Source organism: Misgurnus anguillicaudatus, chromosome 25, assembly GCF_027580225.2.
Source record: "Misgurnus anguillicaudatus chromosome 25, ASM2758022v2, whole genome shotgun sequence".
Taxonomy (NCBI): domain Eukaryota; kingdom Metazoa; phylum Chordata; class Actinopteri; order Cypriniformes; family Cobitidae; genus Misgurnus; species Misgurnus anguillicaudatus.
The window spans coordinates 22,613,228-22,637,148 of NC_073361.2; the positions used below are offsets into that span (position 1 = coordinate 22,613,228).

Below are 23,921 nucleotides of genomic sequence, written 5' to 3' on the forward strand. Positions count from 1 at the left end.
AAAATATTCATGATGCTGTTATAAAACTATATGACAGAGTATTAAAACTGAATGACATTTTAATTTGTTGTCTTGGTAATGTCAAGTTGTCATGACAAGTTATGATGTACTGGTTAATGCCAATTTGTTATAACAAAAACATCTCAAACAATGTAATCTTTGCATTAAAAATGACATAATTGAATGAATGACACTTAATGACAGTTGTCATAAATGTGCATAAAATCTCCTTAATGTTCATAGCACGTGTTGTGTCATGTCATTCTTATGAGCACCCCTTCAAGTAAAGTGTTACCCATTTGTTTACTTTTTGGTGACTATCGTTCAAATCTAAATGCAACCATTTCTATTATGGAAATACCAGAAATAAATTTGGTGATACCAAAGCTATAAAACACAATAAATCTCAATAAAAAGCCACAACAAACCAAATTTATTTAATGTATTTAATAATCCTTGTCATTACTGTGAACAGCAGAGAATTGTGCATCCTAAAATTGTATATAACAGCTAATATGCACAGTACATGAGAAGCTTCTAAAATCTACAATGGGCTCCAATTGTGATTGGTGGGGTACCAGTGAACATTCCCTTGTATAATAATGTATAATGAAGGATGATGTACAGTACAAGAAAGAATATATACAGAAAATGCAGATTTCAATACAATGATTCATAAATATAATACTGATGGCCCCTCTTAGACCTAAATAAAAACATGCCATGAGTCCGGTGATGCAATTCTGTACACTAATGCTGCTGCCTTTCTGGACATATCAGTTTAAATGGACATAAGTGAATAAAACAATATTATACAGTTTTTTTAAAGCATTCCTAAAAGAAAGGGACAGTTCACGTAAAAATGAAAATTTTATTTATACACCCTTGTATCGTTTCAAAGCCATATCATTTACCATGTTATGTGGAATTAAAAGTGAATGGTGAGCACAGATCACATTTTCAGATTTTCAGTAAATCATGAGTTAATATCAAACATATATTGGACAGAAGTGTGTAAATTATTTTGATACTGATGTGTGCGGCTCCTTTGGTAAACCCTATACTGAACGCATCAATTCCCACCCAGATAAAGTAACACGCAACACCTTCTGTTGGGGGATAGCATACATACATCCCTGAGCGGACTTTCTGTATGTGATATGTGAGGTCATTTTTTAAACTAACTTTAAAAGACACTATTGGCCAAAAAGAGGAAAAAAGGTTCAAGGCGGTAGGTGATCATGCAGAGGGGCTGTGAATTGAATTGTGCATTTGGCTAGCAGGTGAACCCCACGCTTAAAATGACCACATGTGTATACAAGACCCAGAACGCAACGTTCAGATTTATGCTTTTTAAGAATATAATGCAGAAAAAAATGTATATAAAGTCAGAAGCATTGCTATTAAAGAAATCAATGCATTGATTAAATTTAAAAACTGTACAAAACAGAAAACCATATATTAAGTTCTCGCGGCCAGGCGTATTTTACAACATATTTGACTTGTGTAAAGAAGGTACTCTGGTGCTTGGCACATACAAAGAGGGTTAGTACTACACATGTCGTAACAGCTATTTGAGGTGACTTGCCCTTTCTGGAGGTATGACTGTTAAATAATTACTGCACAGAAACAAAACTAAACCTAAAACATAAATAAGAAGAGATCATACCTATAGTGGAAAAGTGAGAAACTAAATCAAAACAAGCTATGTAATAAAAAGGCACACATATGGATAGGGGGAGGAGGTATACAGAGAAGAAAATAAAGGCAATGAAAAATACAGCATGCTTTGAAATGTGCCGATAGGTAAAACATTATTAGAACGATCAAACAATAGAGTAAAGATGTTTAAAATGTACAAGACAGCTGAGATGAAGGAGATGTTAGACTATACATCAAAAAGCACCCAAATCAGTATAAATTTAGAAAACCTCAACATACGACACACACTATCAGTAACAGTCCCGTTACGTGACAAAGGATTCGAAATTCAAACCCTGGGCCGTAGTGCACCGAGCAAACATAAAAGTGAGTAAGAGAGAGCAAATACAACGAAATGCTTTCTATCGACTTCTCCCGGCTGATCTCTGGGTCTCAGGTGGTGCGTGCGCAGCGCTAATATGACTTTTGGGAGCGAGTCGAATCGCGTACCGCCTGTAGTGACTTTGATTTTAAGTTGAAACATGGTTATAAGTTTATTGCAAAGTGCGCTCAGCATTGTTTGAGGGCAGCGTGGCATGCAGGGGGGGTCACCAGTAAAATGAGCGTGACAGGAAGTTAGCGGCCGTGTTTAGCCAGCTCACGCCGTCTTGAGTGGAGCCCAGTCGTGTCACGGCCTTGTGCGGCTCCTGAGACGGGCTCTCGTCTTCCGGCAGGTAATCTGGCAAATGCGTGTTCTGCTCTACAACCACATCAGAGTCCTCCTGGAATGGCATTATAACCTGGAGAGAAAGCAATGGGCAAAGGAAGCTACATGAGCAGACTGTATGTGTCCTTGTAGCTCAATTGGTAAAGCATTAGGTTATAGGTCATGGGTTTGATCATTTAGGAAACACGCACATGCTGATAAAAATAATTGATTGAATGCACTGCAAGTCGCTTTAGATAAAAGCATCTGCCGAATGCATACATAATATATACAAAAAATGTTACTAGGATCTGGCTAAAATATTAAATATTTACTAAATTATTTTATGCAATGCTTTATTACTGTAAAATAAATGCCGATTGTTTTGATATTTTATGATATAATGCAACGACACTCATGCATTATGAATTGTGCTTTCAGAAATTGTGCTTTTCCTCAACAATACTCTCAAAGTTTTTTTTTGGTGTCTGGACCTCAGATCATAACACAAAGCAATTGTGCCACCTGCTGGATAACAAGGGAACTATATAGTAATGCAGCATCCAAGACCAGCAAAATATTGGTCACACGAGGTCACAACTGTGCTGCTGCAGGTAGAGATCGCCCTTCCAAATGAACCAAAGTGGACATATTATATGTTTTTATGTCATCCGCCTGTCTGTTCTTGCGGCGCTGCATTAAGTCGAACACACGTAGTAACTCCTCAAACAAAATATTAAAGGATTAGTTCATTAACTTAAAAAAAATCCAGATAATTTACTCACCACCATGTCATCCAAAATGTTGATGTCTTTCTTTGTTCAGTCAAGAAGAAATTATGTTTTTTGAGGAAAACATTCCAGGATTTTTCTCATTTTAATGAACTTTAATGGACCCCAACACTAAACAGTTTTAATGTAGTTTAAAATTTCAGCTTCAAAGGACTCTAAACGCATTAGGGTCTTATCGAGCGAAACGATTGTCATTTTTGGCAAGAAAAATCCACAACTTGTCTCCTTCCTCCGGCTGTGTGACGAGCCAGCGCGACCTCACGTAATACCGTAATGACATCGAAAGGTCACGTGTTACATAAATGTAACACACATGTGTGGATGATTTTAAACGATAAACTGACACAAAGACATTAATTAGTATCATTCCACATACAACAACTTCGGAACGGTCCTCTTTTCTTCAGACTTGTAAACACTGGGGCGTAGTTTCGACACGTCATCCGTGACCTCTTGACGTGAAGATGAATTGCGTGAAGTCGCGCTTGCACATTACATGACCGGAGATAGACGAGAAGTTGTGGTTTAAAAGTGCATATTTTTGTCAAAAATGACAATTGTTTCGCTAGATAAGACCCTTATGCCTTGTTTGAGGTCGTTTAGAGTCCTTTGAAACTGCAATTTTAACCTGCATTAAAACTGTTACGTGTTGGGGTCCATTAAAGTCCATTAAAATAAGAAAAATCCTGAACTGCTTTCCTCAAAAAACACAATTGCCCCTCGACCGAACAAAGAAAGACATCAACACTTTGGATGACATGGTGTTGAGCAAATCATCTGGATTTTTTTTTAAGAAAATTTACTAATCCTTTAAGGTAGATATGCTAAATGCAGCTTGACTCAACATGGCAAATTGCAATGCGTGCATGCAAGACTGAGTGATTCCCTTTCTGTAAATTTACTGTTTGAAAGTTATCTATGCAAAATATTTAGCCGTCCCACCAAAAATACATGGTCTGAAAGCACATTAAAAATAAGTTGTGGGACTTAATCATTATTAAGTTGCATTTAATATTATTAATACACTTATTATTGTGCATTTATAGCAGAGAATAGATATCATAGATAATCATTAACCTCAGCTCCATCTTCTCCCTTCACTACTTGCTGTGCCGTCATGACTTTGGTTGCAGCTATAGCAGTTCCCAATGCCTGAATAATGAAAACACAAATATATGATTACTAAAGTTCGTTCTTAATGATTTAAACTACAGTTTCAGTATTGTAAACGATGAAACATGCAGACTAAAAAACAAATATCACAAAAGGGCAAACAAAGGCAATGACTTTGTGAGGTTATGGTCTGATGTTGCTTTTTAGATACTGATCCTGGACTTACTTCGGCCTTCAGATCAGAACGGATCCTGACCACACATCTCTTCACTGCCATCTGGAAAGTAAAGCTGATGACTCCTTTGATCTTTAGCAAGGCCTCCTCACAGAGACTTCTACGAGTCTGTCATAAATACAATCAGAGTTTTACCAAAAGTCACATGGAGTTCATCATGTTTGTCTCATTGTCCACATTAAACAAAAGTGTGTGGGTTGTAAGCCAACATAAGCTAAAAAAAGTGGGGTGTCAGGTGATGGTTACCGAATCGTCAAGCCCGTTGATTTGAAGCACCACTGTTTTGGCCCGTTTGTTCGTTGCTCCCAGGAAGAACTGGGCTTTTCTTCGGCACGAGGCGGCCGCTTGAGCCTTTTCGGCCTCGGCGCTACTGGAGTTCTGCAGGATCTCGTAGATCTCAGATGCCAGCAGCTTGGTCTCGCCCGGCGATGTCCCCCTAGACAAACACATCATAGTTTACTGCAGAAATTTTCACAAAAGATTAAAAACATAAAACCCACGGATTAAAAAAAACTCATAATGCGCTTGTACAAGGAAAGACAAAGAAGAAAAGAAAGAAGAAATACATGAGAGTTATTTAATTTATACAGATTCCAAAATCAGCTATAATAAAAATAAAACATCAATAACAAATACATCTATAGATGGTTTCAGCAGTAACAACATAAACAAGCGGCTTTCGTGGTCAACACGTAACTTCCGGTAAATAATAACAAAGTACTTTAAACATAGTTTATTTATATAACAAACAAATTAACAACACGTAGATTACCTAGAAAACCAAAACATTTGTTTTTTTCGATGAGGTATTTGTTCAAGAGTTCAGTTTAGCAACTAGTCAGACCATTAAAAAAACTGAAAATGAAAGTAAAGTTCGGACCAGACGCGTATCGTGTCACCTTACGTGCGTCCGATGAAACGGTCAATAACATTGAATCGTATTGGTTCTTGTATCATGACAAAACATACATGGCAACTAGTCAAGAGACATGCAAGAACCAATGACATTAGATGTTGTCACCGTGTATATATAATATATATATTTACCACAACGCCATTTTTTTATATAAAATGAATGCCTTTTTTTAATATAAAATTAATCATGTGTGTTCTAGGTGAAGAAACTAGTGCTACATACACACAAAATGCGGGGCATCGCGTTACTCGCTCTAGATTACTTGCGGGATTTAAATGTGTGTCATGCAAATTTTTTTAGCTATTTTTAATATTTTCAACTTGGGCGAAGACGCGCTTGAGGCGAATAGCATGTGCTTTCGCGGCAAATGTGCCGCCCATATCTCGTCATTCGCATCGCCACACGCGGGGACGCATCTTTGCATTGACTTTGTATGTAATCTACTCACGAAAATCGTTGAATTCGCATCTGGTGTGAACCCACATTAAGTCATCTACATCTGTGATGGCATGAGGGAAAGGACATTATGAGAATGTTTATATTTTGGTGAACTATTTCTTTAAGCCCATGTGTAACATGATTACTAACAAGGTTCAAGTAGCCTGTTCATTTAGTAAAAGAAAGCAGTCGTTCATAGACATCATTATTTGAGGTCAGAAGTGACAGCAAAATCTTAATATGCCCTACAGCAGGGTTTCTCTTAGTTTCTACAGTAGCCCTACTGTAGGACAAACTGCTCTACAGAGACTCTCAGACGACTGCCTTCAGACGACGAGATGTTTGTCCTGTGGCAGCTGCCATAGCTTCTCTTTGCGTTTCGAAATTGAGGTTAGTTGCAATTCGCAATCTCACCACTAGATGCTGCTGGACCTTCACACTGGACCTTCAAAGGAAGCTGTAATTTAATCTATGAGGAGCCCAAATATCTGAAATGTCCACATTTTTAAAAAATATGACCATAAAAATTTGTAATTCTGATGGAGTATTGAAAAAACTAAAAATAGAAATAGGTTTGTCATCCTTTTTGCTTTAGGGCCAACATGCAGCTGGTGTATGTTTGTGCAAAGCCTGATGATTCATGTTATCCCAGCGGGATTTGAGAACGTTCCAAAAAGCATCTTGGGGAAGCCAAAAAATCTGACCATTTGTACAAGTTAAAGACACCATTCGCCCAAATATGAAAATTCTCTAAAAATATAGTCACCCTCATTTCAAGACAGGGTTTTCCAGGGCACAACATGCAAGCTGGTTGAAAAGCTTATGTCTGTCCCCAATGTACATTTCTGTTGCTCAAAAGGAAGAACATAAATCAAACCATACTGATATAGACGGTATTGTCTCATCCCCAGCCCTATATTTTAGTGATCAATATGGAAATACACAGATCAGCATGTGGTGCAAGAGCTCACGGTGTATGACTTGAGAAATGAAGTCATGAACGGTCATTTAAAAAACACGGATAACAGAATTACACCAAAAACAATTAACAACCCCCCAGCTTTAGAGCGCTGGCACACCACCAATACTGATGAAGGTTTGCTTCATTTCCTCGATCCATAATTTTTCACGGACTAGGGCGATACACGACCTCTACCCAAAGACGGTGTGCCTGAAATAGTGACAAGCAGCTTGCAGAACTGCAGGGCACTCCTTGATGTCTTCTGCACAAACTAAAGTGACTGGTGATTGGAAGGGGGTGGGCATGGACTCGCCCTGAGACAAGGATACGCGGCTCGCTTGCCAACCATTGGCACTTCTGTCTGCGAAGCTCCGTGTTAAACAGAAGGCACTCGCCGTCTAAATGCCTGCAGACTTTCGCACTCGAAATAAGCCAGGACTGCGGCACATGTACACATGCCTGGATCCTGCGTCTCTATACTTAGCCTTGGAGGCGTCAAATAGATGTTTAATGTAGATATGCAGTTGTATGAATATTTAAGGCATTGGTTGGCATCCACAGAAGTACTATTTGATCTACATGGGTAAATAAGAGAAGCTCAAATGTTGTTTTTAATGTGATTGTTTCCACTGTCAGTCATTTAAGAAAATGTACAGCTCTCCTTTACAAAATAAAGAGAAATCATAAATAAAAATATGTAAATGACAAAGTGGTCTCCTTGACTGACCCTTAAAAGGGTCAATTTTTATGCACAGTTTGCATCAAGCTTTATCAGCAAACTTGCATCATCAAATCCATTTAGTTTCAAAACAGACAGTGTTGCATGTGACAGGGCGACCTTTCTCCTGCTCTAAAAATCTGCCCACAACACGCATTTGCCTTAACAAAAATTGCATGATGATGTTTCCTGCGAAAGCTTAAAGCGACGTTTAAGTGCCTTTATGTTTCGTGGCAGAATGACAGGAATGACTTACTTCTGCATGATGTTTTGCAAGCTCAGCATCATCCCCAGCTCGCCCATCATCTTCTCCCTGTTTGGACGGCATTCTGCCAGGTAACGCACCGCCTGGAATGACACAAAATCATTGAGGGTCACATGTGGCAATTACAGAGGCTTACAGCCAGAAACCGCTGCGATAATACATTTACTAACTGCACACAGAGAACCGCCCGGGTCACGGGTCACTGTTATAAGGTGTGTGTGTGTGTGTGTGTGTGTGTGTGTGTGTGTGTGTGTGTGTGTGTGTGTGTGTGTGTGTGTGTGTGTGTGTGTGTGTGTGTGTGTGTGTGTGTGTGCTACAGAGAGGGTTATTTAAATGATCTTCATGTCTTTCACATATCACACTTTTACAGACTTAGGGGCGATTTCCCAGACAGGGATTTGACTAGTCCTAGACTAAAATAAATGTAAGAGTTATCCAACCTGAAAACAACTTGCACTGACATACGTTAAAATATATCATTGTTTTGCCTCAAAATGCACGCCAGTAATGTTTTAAGTAAGGCATGTTTGTTAAAACTAGTTATATTTCCTAATTAAACTAAGGCCTAGTCCTGGTTTAAAATAATCCCTGTCCAGGAGACCACCCCTTAATGTTGTGATTTAAGTAAAACACCAGATAGCACTTTCTTAGAGAAAAAGGACAAAAGGGGATATGACCGGCCTGCCTGCCCAGCGTGGCATTCCTGTGGAAGTGTACTAAAAAGCATCATGGCCGATTTGGACAGCAGGTGGCAGTCATGTGACTCATGTCTATAGACAAGCTCTGAATCATGTGAGCATCACCTGATGGGTTGATATGAATGCTTTTATTTAAGTCAACTGAAAAATTATAAAAGCTACAGTTTGGACACACCTGGACAAACCGCTTTAACCTAAAGTTTAATCATTATGCAATGATCACAATAAATATAACATATGTGCAACATAATGCACAATAATCAACTGTACAATATCATGAATTTAATATTTTTTATTAATGTAAAACTGCTTTAAAAACAATTAAACAATTGTGAAAAGCACTATATAAACAACACTGAATTGAATTGTATATGTAACCAATAAGGTACGAGAGGCTGCGCTGTATCGTGAATAAGTAACGGCTGAAGGGCGTTGTTATGGTGCATTCACACCAGCGGTGGTGGAGGCGGCAAAAAGGCGCTATTTGCGCATAGTTGGATGCTTAAACTTTTGAGTTTACTCGCTTAATTTGCGCGTGAAAATCTAGTCATTCGATATTTACGCGCAAATTCGTGTCATGGGAGGGGCTTGTGCGACTCCGCTGAGACTCCGCTCTCTTTCTGTAATCAGGGGCCTCATTTATAAAACTTTGCGTAGGATTTGCGTCAGAAGTGGCGTACGGATGAAACATAGGACGGGCGTATGCACAGAAATATTCGGATTTATAAAACCGTGCGCACGCACATCCTACGCATTTTTCCCTTAAAGGAACACGCCCACATTTTGGGAATTTAGCTTATTCACCGTATCCCCCAGAGTTAGATAAGTCCATACATACCTCTCTCATCTCCGTGCGTGCTGTAACTCTGTCTGACGCAGCCCCCGCTAGCTTAGCTTAGCACAAAGACTGGAAATGCATGGCTCCAGCTAGTATACTGCTCCCAATAAGTGACAAAATAACGCGATCATTTTCCTATTTATGTGTTGTGATTTGTATAGTCAAACCGTGTACAAATAACAAGGTGATATGAGACACAGCGATCTTTTAACAGTATACATACTGAGAACTATATTCTCTGAAGACGAAGCACTGCCGCATGGGCGGAGTGATTTGCACAATTCTGACCGAACTCTCTGCTCCTCACCAGGGGCTTCTCGTGTGCTGCGAGCGGATCGCTCCGCCCATGCGGCGGTGCTTCGTCTTCGGAGAGTGTGGTTCTCAGTGTGTATACTGTTGGGGGATCGCTGTGTCTCGTGTCACCTTGTTGTTTGTACACGGTTTGACTATACAAATCACAACACATAAATAGGAAAATGATCGCGTTATTTTGTCACTTATTGGGAGCAGTATACTAGCTGGAGCCATGCATTTCCAGTCTTTGTGCTAAGCTAAGCTAGCGGGGGCTGCGTCAGACAGAGTTACAGCACGCACGGAGATGAGAGAGGTATGTATGGACTTATCTAACTCTGGGGGATACGGTGAATAAGCTAAATTCCCAAAATGTGGGCGTGTTCCTTTAATAAATCACAATCAATTCTAAATGTAGCTCAGCTTTTGCGGCTTCATGACACGCCCATAGGTGCCCATAAATAGTCCATGAAACGCCCACAAGTTAATATGCATTGATTGCGAAATCATGGCAAACACATAGAGGAAATTATCGTTGGCGAGGGGGAAAAGAGGAGAAAAACGTTGTTTGGAGGGCACAGTGTGGGCATTACGCATTGTGATGGGGCATTTTATTTCCATTCATTTAATTGCATCTGACAAGCTACAGATGTCGGTAATAATCGACCTGGAAATGGGACATTGTTCAGCGCAAATGTAATTTCTTGTTGCTTCCTGAATGTTTGAGACATACGCCATACATTGTTTTATCAAAAATAAAACACACTGAAGGCATATGCATGAATACCATAATTCCGTACTAGATTATGAAGATATGGTTTACTATGAAAACAACTTTCCCCAGTGGACAATTAATACATCTATCTATTTATCTATCTATCTATCTATCTATCTATCTATCTATCTATCTATCTATCTATCTATCTATCTATCTATCTATCTATCTCCTTAATTATCTATGTATCTGTCTATGTAATTGCATCTATATATGCTCCGCCAGACGGACACATTGACGAGAATATCAGTTTTGTACATTATTTCGTTCTGTTACCTATATTCTTTAGGAGGATGACTTGCACAACATGCCAATATTATTGCAGAACATATTTCACTTTTCTTTTAGCAAATATGTGTTCATTTGAATTTTTGTTGTAATTTTCGATTTATTTATTTATTTATTTTGTTTCACTGCTGATCGATCAAACGGGTGTTCGTAGGCTGTTAATTGTAAGACTTGCTTTGTGAAGTCTTCATGTTATTTATGAGAGGTAGTGTTGTCATTTTTACTTTCACTTTCACGTGTTTCTTCCATCTGCCGTCGGTGTCGCCATTTCTCATTTCACCCGTTTTTGTGCGTACGCCTGGGTCAGAGCTTGCGTGACGGACAGCACATTTTCCCGTCAAGTTTGCTTTTTATAAATAACAACTATTGCGTAGAGAGTGGCGTACGCCTTCTTTTGTGCGTACGCAACGTTTATAAATGAGGCCCCAGGTCACTACTACAGCAAGGTCCTGATTGGTTAACGTGGTGTGGAAATCCACCAAAGTTTCGATTTTTCAACGCTCAATTCGCCCATCCGCTTCGCGCAGTCTGCGCCACAGGATGCCAATTCGCGTCTTTGCATTGACTAAACATGTAAATCACTCACGCTTGCCGCCTCTACTGGTCTGGTGTGAACCCTGCATTAGGCATGACGCGAAGCGGAAACATACAATATATTTTTCGGAAACCACAAAAGTAAGAACATCTGCTTGGGATGAATTTAAATGAAATAGTTAAACCTACCAATAGCGCAGAGTAGACCACTTGTGGATTGGGGTGGTCAAGGAACAGAATGAGGCCCGGCAAGCAACCTTGATCTTCAACGATAGCTCGTCTATTGAGGGGGTCAGCAGCCAAATCCCTTAGTTGATTCACCACAGCCAAGACATCAGGCTCCGCACTCATGGTGCTTCCACACCAAGGGCCATGCACATCAAACTCACTGATCTAAACTGAGGGGAGAACAGGACAATGTCATAATGTGATGATCATGAGATTAACCTTACAAAAATATTGCATAAGTACCATTGGCAGGTAATAGGAACAGGTGATTGTTGTTTACCGATATATATTTTTAATGGCCGATACCGATATTGGGAAAGCAAATGTTTAATTGGCTGATATGACGGCTATATAACACAAATGTAATTACAGTAGAAGAGAAACAAACAATATTTCTGAAATAAAAAACATTTAAGTATAATATTTATAAATATATCCTTAAAAATATATATAAACAAATACTTAAAAATATATATTTATAAATATACCCTTAAAAATATATAATATTTATAATATCCCCTTAATAATATTTACAAGAAATATGTAGCACTAATTTGAGATACTGATAATAAAAAAAATCCAAATAGCAGCCGATATATTGGCTACAGCAATATATCGGTCTATCGCTAAATCTCGTGGCATATTAATCAGTACAATTGTGCTGCCCCACATTAATTTAAACGTACAATTTTCATACACCACTGTATTTGCATATCAAATACCTTCAATTATATCCTGCTACTACCACAGTACATCTAAAAAACATGGTATTACTATGGTATCTCTGGTCTGTCTCATGTATTAAATACTGCAATTAATGTATATGTTAAAATAATTTAATTAGAAATACACTGGGTGACGTCATTCAGTCAACACACGTTGATCTCTTTTGCATTGATAGACCGACACCATAAACACGTGGCACGACATTGGCTTTTAAAGGACACTGTATGACCCATGATGGGTATGATGATTGATCATACATACACTCGCACAATACAAAATAATAACGAGGGCCATTATGGGGCCTCTGCTAACCTGCTAACACTAGCCACCTTTATCTTATAACAAAGCAAATGACAATCTAAGCCGCGAGAAATTATTAAAACAGCATGTAAAACCAAACTTTGAATTGAGGATGAACGTTCAAATATTGTTTATATACACAAATACATTTAATACAAATTCAAGAGGACCAAAAACAATGGCAACACTTAAAAGAGAACCCCGATTTCATCTCGGACACATACAGATGACATATAGATGTAGCTAATAAACATTAAATGATAGATCTATGTATTTTATTGTGATCTGCGTTGTGTAAATCCTGTTAACCTTGTGTATGTGTGTTGTGGCACAGCTGTCCACGCATAACCTTACAGAAACACGCCCAGACGACTCCTCGGTTCAGACGAGTCTCTTTAAATCAATGAATCCAGCCTGCCGTCGACTTAACTGTTGATGAATACGAAATTAAAAGAGGTTCGTATGATGTCAGTAAATATGGTTTAAATTTTCATGTCAGCTGTAGTTCTGTCAGGTTTATTTGGCCATTATCTGCGGACCACTCATCAACCCGTGCATCACTTCCTGGATTCAGACGTTCTGATTGGAAGATATAGGCTTAGACGCTACGCATTCTTAACCAATAAACGGGGGTTTTACTGAGAAACACCACAGCTGTGATTTTAAGAGTAACGTTAGATCATTGTAAACATAATTCCACAAATCTATTTGAACTTTGTTTTAAAATGAGCTTAACGGCATGTATTTTACGCTACTGCTTATTGTGTGTAAATTGTTGATAGCTTTGTTTTTTCACAAGTGCGCCTTAGTAAAATTAAAGGTTTTTACAATGCATGACGAAACTAATGGATGCAACTGGTACATGTGTGACGGAATTGAATAAAAACAATTGGATTCTCACTTTAAAATATACACCAAAGCCAGTTGTGATACAAAATTCCAGAAAACATGTTGCCCTCTCATCCTGTTAGAAATGCAAACCAGTGTCGTTCACTGGGAGGCGGTATTAACACGCCGCGTGTATGTGAGTCATAGCAATCTTCTGATTGGCTAGTTGAACTGCCTATTCTCTTGTCTAAACCAGTGGATGATTAAGCAATTCTAATACCCGCCTATTATTTAAACATTCTCAATGTCTATTGGTCAATTCTGCAAAGCTCCGCCTTACCGATCCACTCTCGAAAAAACACAGGTTACTTGCTGGCTGCTAGCATTAGCATAGCACACGCAGGATAACATTGGAAGTTTGTTACATTACAGGTTAGGCTACGCGGTAAGTGTAACGTTGATATTTCATTACTGTGACCTTTTAGAAGCCCCGACAACCTTCTTATTACACAAATAAGATTTTTACCCATCTTAACCTATCACGGAAACATTATACGAGCGTTTTTGTATTCCAAACATAATAAAGCACTGTTGGCAAAGTTTTTTTTAAGCTCACTAACGTGAGCTGTTTGGTGCAGTATTTCTTAATGACAAAACTGAAACTTTACCACTACTCTCATGTTTTAAGATGAACCAACTAGAAAATGGTTTAATACCACAGTATATTTTCTGAATGTCAAGGTGAACTGTCAGCATGGAAACCATTGCTGGTGTAAGGTTAGTGACCATTCAGGTCGGCGTTTTCCAGAAAGGAGAAACGGAAAGAAAATATCACGCCTGTTTAAAGTAGGGACATTTGGCAGTTAACAAAAATGATAAGGGTTTGTGTAGAAAACCAGTGTGTACACTAAAAGATTTAAACTACAATACAACACAAATATACGAGTTTAAACTAATACCACAGTAAAGTTGTACCAAATAACTGATATTCTTCTATTCATAATAAATTCACAGGGCTTTGATTTGAAGATGATCTAACACAGGTTATCAATGATGAGACAGGATGAGCAGAGATCATAGACGCATTGAAATGGATTTGGTAAGCTTATAGATGTGTTAATACAACTGTACTAGCTGTTCAACAGCAGTGATTTAAAGAAATTATGATCTTTATGTCTCTTTCAGGCTTTAGGATCATCAAAGCCTTATGGATCATCTAGAAGTATCATCAGAAGGATCGCCACAAGTCTTCCTCTGGCACCTTGTCCTCGTGTCCACTTTCAGGTACAAGCAATTTTCAATGATATTTCACTTGTGTCAGTCAGATAAGCATTCATATGATATGATATACATTATTTTCCATTTATTATAAAAGTTTTGTCATGATTTTTAACAGCATTAGAATAGACACTACTTGGGTGATTCCCACGAAACCATTGAAACACCACGGCACTAATGATTTTAGCTTTAAAATGTGTAATATAGTAACATTTAAAAAGCATCAGAATTAACACAATACTGTGTTCTACCTTGCACAATGTGTGATTTCAACATAAGAATATATAATTGTAAATTTTATCTCATTTTCTGCTGAAATTCTCATTACCGCAATGTGTCCGGCTGTGTTTGAAAATGCGTTATAATCAAATTAACACAAAAATATTTAAAAAAAATAAAATAAATGGATGTTTTGCTAGACTACTTCAGATGACAGAAAAAATATTTACTGAATATTCATGCATAATAATAATAATGAAGAAGAATTAGGGAAATGATGTGTCCATGCCTGATGTTCTCATCCTCCGCAACACTTTTTGAGAACAGTTTAAGCACACATACAGAATTTTAATAAAGTTTGATTTTGAGTGACCAAGCACATGGACCAGTTACTTCAAGATGGCTACCAGGTAAGATCATTTTTTTACAGTTAATTTGAAATATTGTCTTGTCAGAATGCTTACACGACATTTTGATTATCATTACCGCAACAGATGCTTATTAAATGTTAATTTAATTAATAGAAGCGTAATACTTTGATTTTAAATGCATGTGCAGAATCTCCAAATTATGTTCTTTCAGGTTTGTCATGTCATTTTGAAAATATGTCAGTGTTGATGTTTTCTGATTGTTGCAGTAATGAGATTTTTTGGGACTAATTTTTTAAATTATGTTACAAAAAGTGTTAAATAATAAGTAAAAGTTTTTAAATTAATGTTCCCATTTACTCCAGATGTTTTTCAATGTCTGGTGGGGAAAAAAGTAAATTTAAGCAATTTTTATATTTTCATGCTTGACATTTTTAAAACCAAGTTTTCGTGAGAATCACCCACTTGTGCATCTTCAACATCTTTGAAATGTCTCATTGTTTCCATTATTTTCTTATGGCTTTTAAATCCTTTCATCTTTCAGTGCACCCATATCAACATACTACTTGTTCCTCTTGAATGTCTGTTTTGATTTTATTATAGTGCTGATGAACATAAAGTATAGTTTTCAGTTCACAAAATAAATCGAGGCTCTTTCTTTTAGCTTACATTTTGCACAAAGTAAATCTACAATGAGACTCACCTTGAAACTTTTCTTACTGTCTCTGTTTCTCTCTTCTGTTACCTTTTCTTCCAGCTGTCCTCTATAAGGAATGCAGATTATCTGCTTTAGGTTAGTTCATTCTTGGAAATTTTGGGCGAAGAAGCTTAAAGCACTTTTAGCCTTTAAAATGCTTGGCACTAAAAATGTCTAACAGCGAATGCATCTTTATCTCTTGATGTCGCCGTTGAATGACATTGTAACGTTGTACTTGCTTATGTGACACTTTAAACTGGTTTTCCTAGTGTTGTTTATGCTGATGTGGCTGTGATAACATTAAATGCTTGCTTTGTATATGAAATGAGTACATGAGTTTGTTGTGTGTTTTATGAACGAGTGTAATACGTCTTAAACTGTCCTTAAATCTGTTATTGGGGCATGTAGCTTCATCCATTCGCTCTTGGAGCGGGTTTCCTGAACATTTCAGATGGACATGTGGCCACATTTGCTGATGTGGGCTGGATCGACAGAGAAGAGAGCGATGTGGCTGGTGGAAATAGGTGAGAAGATTGAAAAGCTCTCACTTGAAAAGTGTCCCCACATTTAGTCCTTGAATTTGAGGGCATTGGACCTGGAAAGTATTTGAATTTAAAGTTAACTAAGATGTGGGAACCCTGTGTCGACTATCCTGTTTTATTTAAAAATATTATATAAGTCAAATGTCATCTGCTGATTTTACCGAATATTTCTACAATGTATCTTGAATATAACTTGAACCTTCTCAAACATATCTCCCACAGGTTTGAGGCCAATTCTGGCTTGTTGTTACGCACCCAGCAGCGCAGACCCCTAAGACGACAGCGTTCATTGCCCAGCTTGCATCAGACTGAACCAGCGTCACAGAGTCAGACGATCATCAACGATGAAGCCATTCAGAAGATCAGCGTTCTCGAGTCAGAGCTGGCCAAACTCAGACAACAAATCGCACAGATAGTTCTAGCACAGGAGCAAAGCGCACAATCTGCAGGTAAGATACGTTTTTCTATAAATAAATGATATTTTATAGTTTGCCATTTAGTTATTTATATATTATAATTAAGCTCCAGCTCCAGGTGGTCCTCCTTTACCTTCGACTTTACCCATGACTCCCACCGCACCACCGCCCCCTCCACCACCACCACCTCCTCCTCCGTGCCCCGCCCCTGGCATACAGAGAAGCTATTCTGCCATTGACCTCATAAGAGAGCGCCGCGGGAAGAAGGTGGGACAGAACACAGTACTGGACCCTGAACTTAAAAAGCCAGAACCCCCAAATATGTTAGATGTCCTAAAGGACATGGGTAAAGTGAAGCTGCGCTCTGTTAAAAGGTACACCTTAAGTCAGTTTACAGGTGCTTTACTATTACAAAGGACCATTAACATGCTTTTATTTTCCTTTCGTTCACAGTCTTTCAGAGGATGGCAGCACTAAACCCAAGCCCATTGAACCCACAGATGCAGCAGCTCTGATCGCAGAGGCCCTAAAACGCAAATTCGCTCACCGTTACCGTAGCGACAGTGAGTGTGACAGCGGTTTTAACCTGCCGGCCCCCGTAAATAAGCCCGGTGTAGAAACACCACTGGTAAAATTACTTTACCTTCCATTACTGAGACTGTAAAGTGTACACTAGATTGTGTTTTTAACATTTTAGTAATAATTTTGTGTTGTTGTTTTTTGCAGTTTGGACAGCACATGTTAAAATCAACTGGAAGGAAAAATCTTTACTAGGATGGTTACTGAAGGGGACTATTCCTGTTAGCAGGTTAACCAGATGACTTTTCTAGTGAAATATTGCAGGTTCAAATATATGAGCGTGCACTTGTCAAAACACTATGTAGTCAGTCTGGTTTTCACTGTTGTTTTTTTGTGATTTTGCACTTTGAAGACATTTTCTCTGTCTGTTTGTGTTGTTCCACAGTTGTATGTAAAATTATTGTTTGGTTATATGCATGTAAGGTTTTATTTGTTTTTAGTTGATTCTGTTTGAGGTCAACAATGCAAGTACCTAAACTTGTACATTTCTAATGTTAAGGGATAATAATTGAACATTAGCACCAAAGCTTTTGAATATTACTAGTTACCATTTGCGTATTCATAACATCTGTTGGTACCAAAAATGTTTTCGTTTGAAAGGTACAATTTATAGTTCAATCAGAGACATTTTCTTTGTAATAAGACATTAATATTAAGTCTGAATGCTGCTTCTGTCACACTACCATTAACAGTGTGCCTGAAACAATTATGAACCGTAAGTTAATTATAAATAGCTAGAAGTTTGTTTTTTAGCAGCTGTGTTTTAATTTAAAATGCATTGTTTAGATTTAATTTATTTTAGAGCATTTGTTTTATTCAACAAATCACTTGAATAATGTAGTTTCTTTTATGTAAAACTGGATGTGCACAGGTTACCAGTATCGATTACTCTTGCCATCTCTGCAGTCACTTTACAATATCATAAGAAATGTTGGACCATGTTTGTACTGTTTTTAGTTTTTTGCACATTTAAACAAAATATTTTTTATCAACAGGCCCTAATGGCGAGTAGAAAGCCAGTGCATTTTATTATATAAAAGCTTTTGTAGACTGAAAATAACATGTAAACCTGACGGTTAAAGCACATAGTAACAATATCTCATTGATTGAGTTTTTTTCCCAGTTTATGTACTAAGATGACAGAAATATTTTTCACACTACATACAGCTGTTTGAATGGACTTTCATTACTTCAATAAAACTACATTTTTACTACATAATTTGGGACTCTGAACCATAAAATGAGTCATAAGGGTTTTTTTTTATTGAGGTATACATCATCTAAAAGCTGAATAATAAGCTTGTTAGCATAGGACAATATTTGGCCGAGATACTTTTTGAAAATCTGGAATCTGAGGGTGCAAAATCAAAACATTGAGAAAATCGACTTGGAAGTTGAAGAAGCAACCCATATTTCGAATGATAAATACATTTTTATATTTATGGTAGGAAATTTCCAGTTTTTTTTCTTAGTTTATGTACCAAGATGACGGACATATTTTTCACACTACATACAGCCGTTTGAATGGACTTTCATTACTTAAATAAAACTAAATCTGTCTATTTTGTATTTTTTACTGCATAATTTTGGACCCTGCACCACAAAACCATAAGGGTCAATTTTTTAAATTGAGATGTATACATAATCTGAATGCTGAATAATAAGCTTGTTAGGATCAGACAATATTTGGCCGAGATACTTTTTGAAAATCTGGAATCTGAGGGTGCAACAAAGATCAAAACATTGAGAAAATCGACTTTGAAGCAACACATATTACAAATGATAAATATATTTTTTACATTTATGGTAGGAAATTTCCATAATATATTAATGGAACATGATTGAGTTTTTTTTTTCTTAGTTTATAGATGACGGACATATTTTTCACACTACATACAGCTGTTTAAATGGACTTTCATTACTTCAATAAAACTACATCTGTCTATTTTTGTATTTTTTACTACATAATTTAGGACCCTGAACCATAAAACCAGTCATAAGGGTAATTTTTTTTAGATGTATACATCATCTAAAAGCTGATTAATAAGCTTGTTAGGATAATACAATATTTGGCCGAGATACATTTTGAAAATCTGGAATCTGAGGGTGCAAAAAATCAAAACATTGATAAAATCGACTTTAAAGTTGAAAAAGCAACACATATTACGAATGATAAACACATTTTTATATTTATGGTAGGAAATTTCCGTAATATATTCATGGAACATGATTGACTGAGTTTTTTTTTCTTAGTTTATGTACTAAGATGACGGACATATTTTCCACACTACATACAGCTGTTTGAATGGACTTTCATTACTTAAATAAAACTACATCTGTCTATTTTTGTATTTTTTACTACATAATTTAGGACCCTGAACCATAAAGGTAATTTTTTTATTGAAATGTATACATCATCTAAAAACTGAATAATAAGCTTGATGGCATAGGACAATATTTGGCCAAGATACTTTTTAAAAATATGGAATCTGAGGGTGCAAAAAATCAAAACATTGAGAAAATCAACTTTGAAGTTGAAGAAGCAACACATATTATGAATAAAACAATTATATTTATGGTAGGAAATCTCCGTAATATATTTATGGATCATGATTTTTATTTAAAGGCGGGGTGCATGATCTCTAAAAGCCAATGTTGACATTTGAAATCACCTAAACATACACGCCCCACCCCAATACAATCTGGACCTTCTTTTGATAGACCCCACACATATGCAACCCAGGCAGCGATGTTGGTTAGTAGACACGCCCCTTACTACTGATTGGCTACATGTGTGATTTGGTAGTCGGCCCGACTCCCTTTTCCAGTGTTTTTTAAAAAATCGTGCACCCCGCCTTTAATATCCTAATGATTTTTGGCATAAAGAAATCAATAAGATCCATTCGACGTATTGTTGGCTATTGCTACAAATATACCCGTGCAACATTTCTGTTTGCCGGTGTTCCCAGAAAACAAATGAGTCAAGAACAGCATAACTTTGTGCCATTCAATAGAGAAACATTTTGTGAAGTTTATTCATCAAAAATGCAACTGCAACAAGTATGTATCAAAAGATTATACGGCAAAGCCTTTACAAAATGGCTTGACACATAAGGTCATCTCCCCAAAATGGCTGTTACAACAAACTGTAAACAGTTTTTCTTAAATCAACAGTCTTACAGCACTTACAACGAAAATACAAATCACTTAAAATAAAGCACCTCTTCTCTAAATATCAAGAGAAGCACGATATCCATTCTGTACAGAAATAATACACAAAAAATGGAATGTTCAAATGTTAAAAATTAAATCATTAAACCAATTCTCTTCCATATATTAAAAAAAGTTCTCCACAACAAAAAGGAAAAGGGTCAGACAGTGCACTAAACGAAGTTTAAAATGAAAAATGACAGCTGGTTTGGTCACTTAGCTTTGTGCATAGTTTTAAGGCATCGTGTAGCAGTTTTTCGAAGAGACGAGTGGCTTTGAGACATTCGGAGGAGTTCTTATCCTTACAAAATATTAAGAGGGGAGAGGGCGTGGCTACCTATAAAAGGCACCTTAACTTCCTTGTTTTCTCTCTCAATAAGCAGGTCGATGAAACCCTGAGCAGGATCCACAGACGGTCAAATTCAGCTACACGTCCTGTGACACGATTCTTCTTCCATCACGGAAAGGGTTCGTCTCTACTACACCTTATGAAGTGATGTTCCTTCAACGCGAGGGTATTGTCTATGAGCCAGGTTGGAGAAAAAAATCCCAACCCTGGACCTCTTTATCCCGGGGACGATGCAATGGAGCACGAATGGCATTCGTATGGCATCTGATGCGTCACGCCGACAGAGTTGCAGTCCACCAGATGTTTGTTGATCATCAGCAGTAGGTTTCGAAAAATATACAAGTGGTTCTTCACATCTGTGCTTAAAAAGGCAATAAATCACAGAACGTACATGATTCATTTAGAAAACAACATGTGTAAACAGTCTTCAGAGGCAGCAAAGGACCGGGCTCTTCACATTTGTATTTTTGTACACAAGGAGGAAGATTGATTTGCAGAAGCACTGGCACTTTCACACGCACACAAACACACATTCATTTATACACACACACACACACAGTCTCTTCGTGCAGTCGTAAAAATCTCACCTCTAAATACTCAAATCACTTTCAGAGCAATGCAAATGTTTCAAAATGGCACTTTAAAGCCATATGAGGGGGTTTTCATTCCACCCCACATTCCCTTACAGTTTCTATCAAAGCTGAATTAGTAACGCCCAAAACCAACACAACGAGAACAAAAACATAAAGGTTAAATAAATACATCTCAACAATTAAAAAAAAAGAAAAAAATTGCAGCAGTAGCCAAATGAGGTATCTACTTTATGTATTGCTCTATGTCGAAGGGTAAATGAGACGAGAGTTTAAAATTAAATAAATTAAATCGACGAACAAACAAAAACAGAAAAAAAACAGTGGTTGGTTCGAGATGGGCAGTAAGCAACTCAAATGTGACTTAAATGTGATGTTTGGCTGAGGGCAGTAGAGGTGCTTTGGGGTGTCATGACTCTTGGCCTCCCTGAGATAAGGCTCTGGAACCGGGCTTTTCGGTGGCTCGGGCCGGCTCGGATTCCCCCTCCTCTGAGCTTCCTGACGCCTCGGGCTCCGTGGCGCTCCAGCTGGCTTTGTTCAGACCCAAATGGCCGAGCATGGTTTGAGAGAGCCACGTGTCTGAAAAACGCGCCCACTCGGCGAAAAGAGGCTCCACCACGTAGGTCATGAAACCTGGTTGTCGGGAAGAGATTATTACTGATTGGATTTTTAACGCTACTGTCAGTAGGGAAAATCTGTAGCACTTTACAATAAGGCTGTATTTGTTAAAGGATTAGTCAATTTTCTTAAAAAAAAAATCCAGATCATTTGCTCAACACCATGTCATCCAAAATGTTGATGTCTTTCTTTGTTCAGCCGAGAAGAAACTACGCTTCCCGAGGAAAACATTCCAGGATTTCTCTCATTTTAATAGACCCCAACACTTAACAGTTTTAATGCAGTTCTAAATTGCTTCAAAGGACTCTAAACGATCCCAAATGAGGCACAAGGGTCCCATCCAGCGAAACGACCGTCATCCTTGGCAACAAAAATAAAAATTGTGCACTTGTGCAAATGTTAAACCACAACTTCTCGTCTATCTCCGGTCCTGTGACGCGCCAGCGCGACCTCACCCAATACGTCATCACGTCAAGAGGTCACGGATGACATATGTGAAACTACGCCCCAGTGTTTACAAGTGTGGAGAAAGAGGACCGTTCTGAAGTTGTTGTATGTGGAATGATACTAATTAATGTCTTTGTGTCAGTTTATTGTTTAAAATGGTACGCAAATGTGCGTTTCATATATGTAACATGTGACCTTTCCACGGCATTACGCAATTATGTGAGGTCGCGCTGGTGCGTCACAGGACCAGGGATAGACGAGAAGTTGTGGTTTAAAAGTGCATATTTTTCTTGCCAAAAATGACAATCGTTTCGCTGGATGGGACACTTGTGCCTCGTTTGGGATCGTTTAGAAACTGCAATTAAAACTGTTACGTGTTGGGGTCCATTAAAGTCCATTAAAATGAGAAAAATCCTGGAATGTTTTCCTCAAAAAACATAATTTTTTCTCGACTGAACAAAGAAAGACATCAACATTTTGGATGACATGGTGGTGAGTAAATTATCTGGATTTTTTAAGAAAATTGACTAATCCTTTAACATTAGTAAATGCATTAGCTAACAATGGGCAATATAGTTTTTCAGCATTTATTAATCTTTGTTAAACTGAAGATTGACGAAGGAACCAATGTGATTTCGAACCACGGGTATAATCTAAAACATGCTTCATCTGAAAGCATATTAAAAACACCATATAGACATACAAACAAGAATTTCTAGGCAAACAACACTATTATAAAAGGTTACTAGTTACTTCAAACTCAGCCGCAACACGATGCATGCATGACTAGTAAACCGAAAGCATTACACTCTTACCGATTTGAACACTGGCTATGGTGTTTGCTTCATTATCACACAGTGGACTGACTTCAAGTTTATGCTTTTTTTCAATGTCACCTGCATTAGACATGGACAGAAATTACAAAGCACTTTGATTATCTTTAAAACAGTGAATTAAACAAAAATAATATCACGATCGTGTTTAATATTAGGCACCTTGGTGGAAGAATTCCTCTGTAACCTTCTCACTCCACTGTTTGCTGAGCTCCCACGGTCTACATGGGTTACAGATATCTGCGCACTTCAAGGCCATCTGAAACACAAACACACGTAGATTACTAAATGTGTGATTTTTTTCCAGTATTTGGTCATCAAAACAACGATAGGAATCCAGACTTGTTTAAAAAGAACTTTTAAATCGACTTTTAAGGGACACTGAACTTTTTTTTGTTTGAAAGTATGCTCATTTTCCGGCTCCCCTGGGGTTGGCATTTGTTTTTTGCCGTTTCGGAGTCCATTCGGCTGATCTCTGGGTCTGG

General features: G+C 37.7%; 3 protein-coding genes across 30 annotated transcripts in view; 1 reads left to right on the forward strand and 2 right to left on the reverse strand.

Annotated features, from left to right (window-relative positions):
* Positions 1 to 432: 432 nt before the first annotated feature.
* On the reverse strand, positions 433 to 13,382 carry armc1 (armadillo repeat containing 1). Of its 3 annotated transcripts, none has more exons than XM_055182454.2 (7): positions 13,364 to 13,382; positions 11,398 to 11,606; positions 7,776 to 7,867; positions 4,733 to 4,922; positions 4,478 to 4,594; positions 4,216 to 4,290; positions 433 to 2,441 (listed from the first exon to the last, which is right to left on the reverse strand). In XM_055182454.2, exons 2-7 carry the CDS (start codon positions 11,557 to 11,559, stop codon positions 2,250 to 2,252), a joined length of 828 nt encoding a protein of 275 aa, XP_055038429.1. In that variant the 5' UTR covers positions 11,560 to 11,606; positions 13,364 to 13,382; the 3' UTR covers positions 433 to 2,249. The 3 variants fall into 3 exon arrangements, with proteins under 3 accessions (XP_055038429.1, XP_055038427.1, XP_055038428.1); XM_055182452.2 differs by lacking the exon at positions 13,364 to 13,382 and adding an exon at positions 12,817 to 13,053; XM_055182453.2 differs by lacking the exon at positions 13,364 to 13,382 and adding an exon at positions 12,772 to 13,053.
* Positions 13,383 to 13,588: 206 nt separating this feature from the next.
* Positions 13,589 to 18,951, forward strand: mtfr1 (mitochondrial fission regulator 1). Of its 3 annotated transcripts, none has more exons than XM_055182451.2 (8): positions 13,589 to 13,735; positions 14,305 to 14,389; positions 14,476 to 14,574; positions 16,261 to 16,376; positions 16,617 to 16,843; positions 16,923 to 17,184; positions 17,264 to 17,438; positions 17,537 to 18,951. In XM_055182451.2, the coding sequence occupies exons 2-8, from the start codon at positions 14,354 to 14,356 to the stop codon at positions 17,582 to 17,584; spliced, it is 963 nt and encodes a 320-aa protein (XP_055038426.2). In that variant the 5' UTR covers positions 13,589 to 13,735; positions 14,305 to 14,353; the 3' UTR covers positions 17,585 to 18,951. The 3 variants fall into 3 exon arrangements, with proteins under 3 accessions (XP_055038426.2, XP_055038424.2, XP_055038425.2); XM_055182449.2 differs by having other exon boundaries at positions 13,590 to 13,735; positions 16,917 to 17,184; XM_055182450.2 differs by lacking the exon at positions 13,589 to 13,735 and adding an exon at positions 14,045 to 14,067 and having other exon boundaries at positions 16,917 to 17,184.
* Positions 18,952 to 20,386: 1,435 nt separating this feature from the next.
* pde7a (phosphodiesterase 7A) overlaps positions 20,387 to 23,921 on the reverse strand; it is a 53,644-nt gene continuing 50,109 nt past the window's right edge. For all 24 annotated transcript variants that reach the window (XM_073863667.1, XM_073863666.1, XM_073863644.1 and 21 more), the window contains 3 exons: positions 23,599 to 23,691; positions 23,419 to 23,499; positions 20,387 to 22,171 (listed from right to left, as the gene is read on the reverse strand). In XM_073863667.1, the coding sequence (XP_073719768.1) occupies positions 21,948 to 22,171; positions 23,419 to 23,499; positions 23,599 to 23,691 (398 nt within the window). In that variant the 3' untranslated portion in view covers positions 20,387 to 21,947. The remainder of the gene's footprint in view (positions 22,172 to 23,418; positions 23,500 to 23,598; positions 23,692 to 23,921) is intronic.

Coding starts and splice junctions, on each gene's coding strand:
- mtfr1 (XM_055182449.2), top strand. CDS start 14,354: ATGAGCAGAGATCATAGACGCATTGAAATGGATTTG. Junction 14,575..16,260: donor GTCCTCGTGTCCACTTTCAG/GTACAAGCAATT, acceptor TGGGGCATGTAG/CTTCATCCATTCGCTCTTGG. Junction 16,844..16,916: donor GCAAAGCGCACAATCTGCAG/GTAAGATACGTT, acceptor ATTATAATTAAG/CTCCAGCTCCAGGTGGTCCT.
- armc1 (XM_055182454.2), bottom strand. CDS start 11,559: ATGAGTGCGGAGCCTGATGTCTTGGCTGTGGTGAATCAACTAAGGGAT. Junction 4,291..4,477: donor GTTCTGATCTGAAGGCCGAA/GTAAGTCCAGGA, acceptor TTCATTATTCAG/GCATTGGGAACTGCTATAGC. Junction 2,442..4,215: donor AGGGAGAAGATGGAGCTGAG/GTTAATGATTAT, acceptor CTTTCTCTCCAG/GTTATAATGCCATTCCAGGA.